Source organism: Zasmidium cellare (assembly GCF_010093935.1).
Source record: "Zasmidium cellare ATCC 36951 unplaced genomic scaffold M409scaffold_128, whole genome shotgun sequence".
Lineage (NCBI taxonomy): Eukaryota > Fungi > Ascomycota > Dothideomycetes > Mycosphaerellales > Mycosphaerellaceae > Zasmidium > Zasmidium cellare.
The window spans coordinates 4,136-4,775 of NW_022987072.1; the positions used below are offsets into that span (position 1 = coordinate 4,136).

The 640-nt window shown below is 53.1% G+C and overlaps 1 protein-coding gene across 1 annotated transcript; it reads left to right on the forward strand.

The window, feature by feature from the left end:
* Nucleotides 1-491, forward strand: M409DRAFT_31163 (uncharacterized protein; the record flags this gene model as incomplete). Its single annotated transcript, XM_033810208.1, has 2 exons — nt 1-180; nt 225-491. The coding sequence occupies 2 exons, from the start codon at nt 1-3 to the stop codon at nt 489-491; spliced, it is 447 nt and encodes a 148-aa protein (XP_033659196.1).
* Nucleotides 492-640: the final 149 nt, after the last annotated feature.

The following is a 640-nucleotide window of genomic DNA, read 5'->3' on the forward strand; positions in this document are numbered from 1 at the left end:
ATGACAAAACGATTGCGAGTGCAAGGAACACTATACAGAGTCAGGTCTCGACTCGTGTGCGCAGAGGACGGGATTGCGTATCAGCCTGTCGCAAAAGGTGTAGCTAGGCACATGGTCGTCGCTCTATCGGAACCGGACGAGCTCGGCGTCGTGAAGATTGCGACGGTGCAGTACAGCTGTGTAAGGGCGGATGGTGTAAGACGAATTGCTAACATATCAGGTAGATTACGTCCAACCCGTGCGGCGGGTTCGACTACTATCCCATCGCGCCTTGTGCGAAGGGAGGGTACCCTTTCCAGCTTCAGTTACGGCATTACAATAACCAGTTCTACGGAGGGCCTCGCGCGCTACACCTCTACTCCTACGTAAGAGCAGAGCAGCACCAGGTGTCGGCGCAGATGCTAGTAGCAGTGGAAGGGGACTTTGGCGAGCCCATTCAGTTGAAGAAGCGATCAGCAGCGAGGCTTCGATCTGCGATGCAAATTAACTAAACTCGATAGCTTACTTCCTCTCGCAAATCCCTAGCGATAGTTCGAGCTGTTGTCAGTCTATGTCGGAAAAACAGTCTTAAGGCCTTGGGTTAGGGTTGAAACTTGTCCCCAGGGACAAAGATAACTGGCCGCAGAAGGCTGTCCCCAAG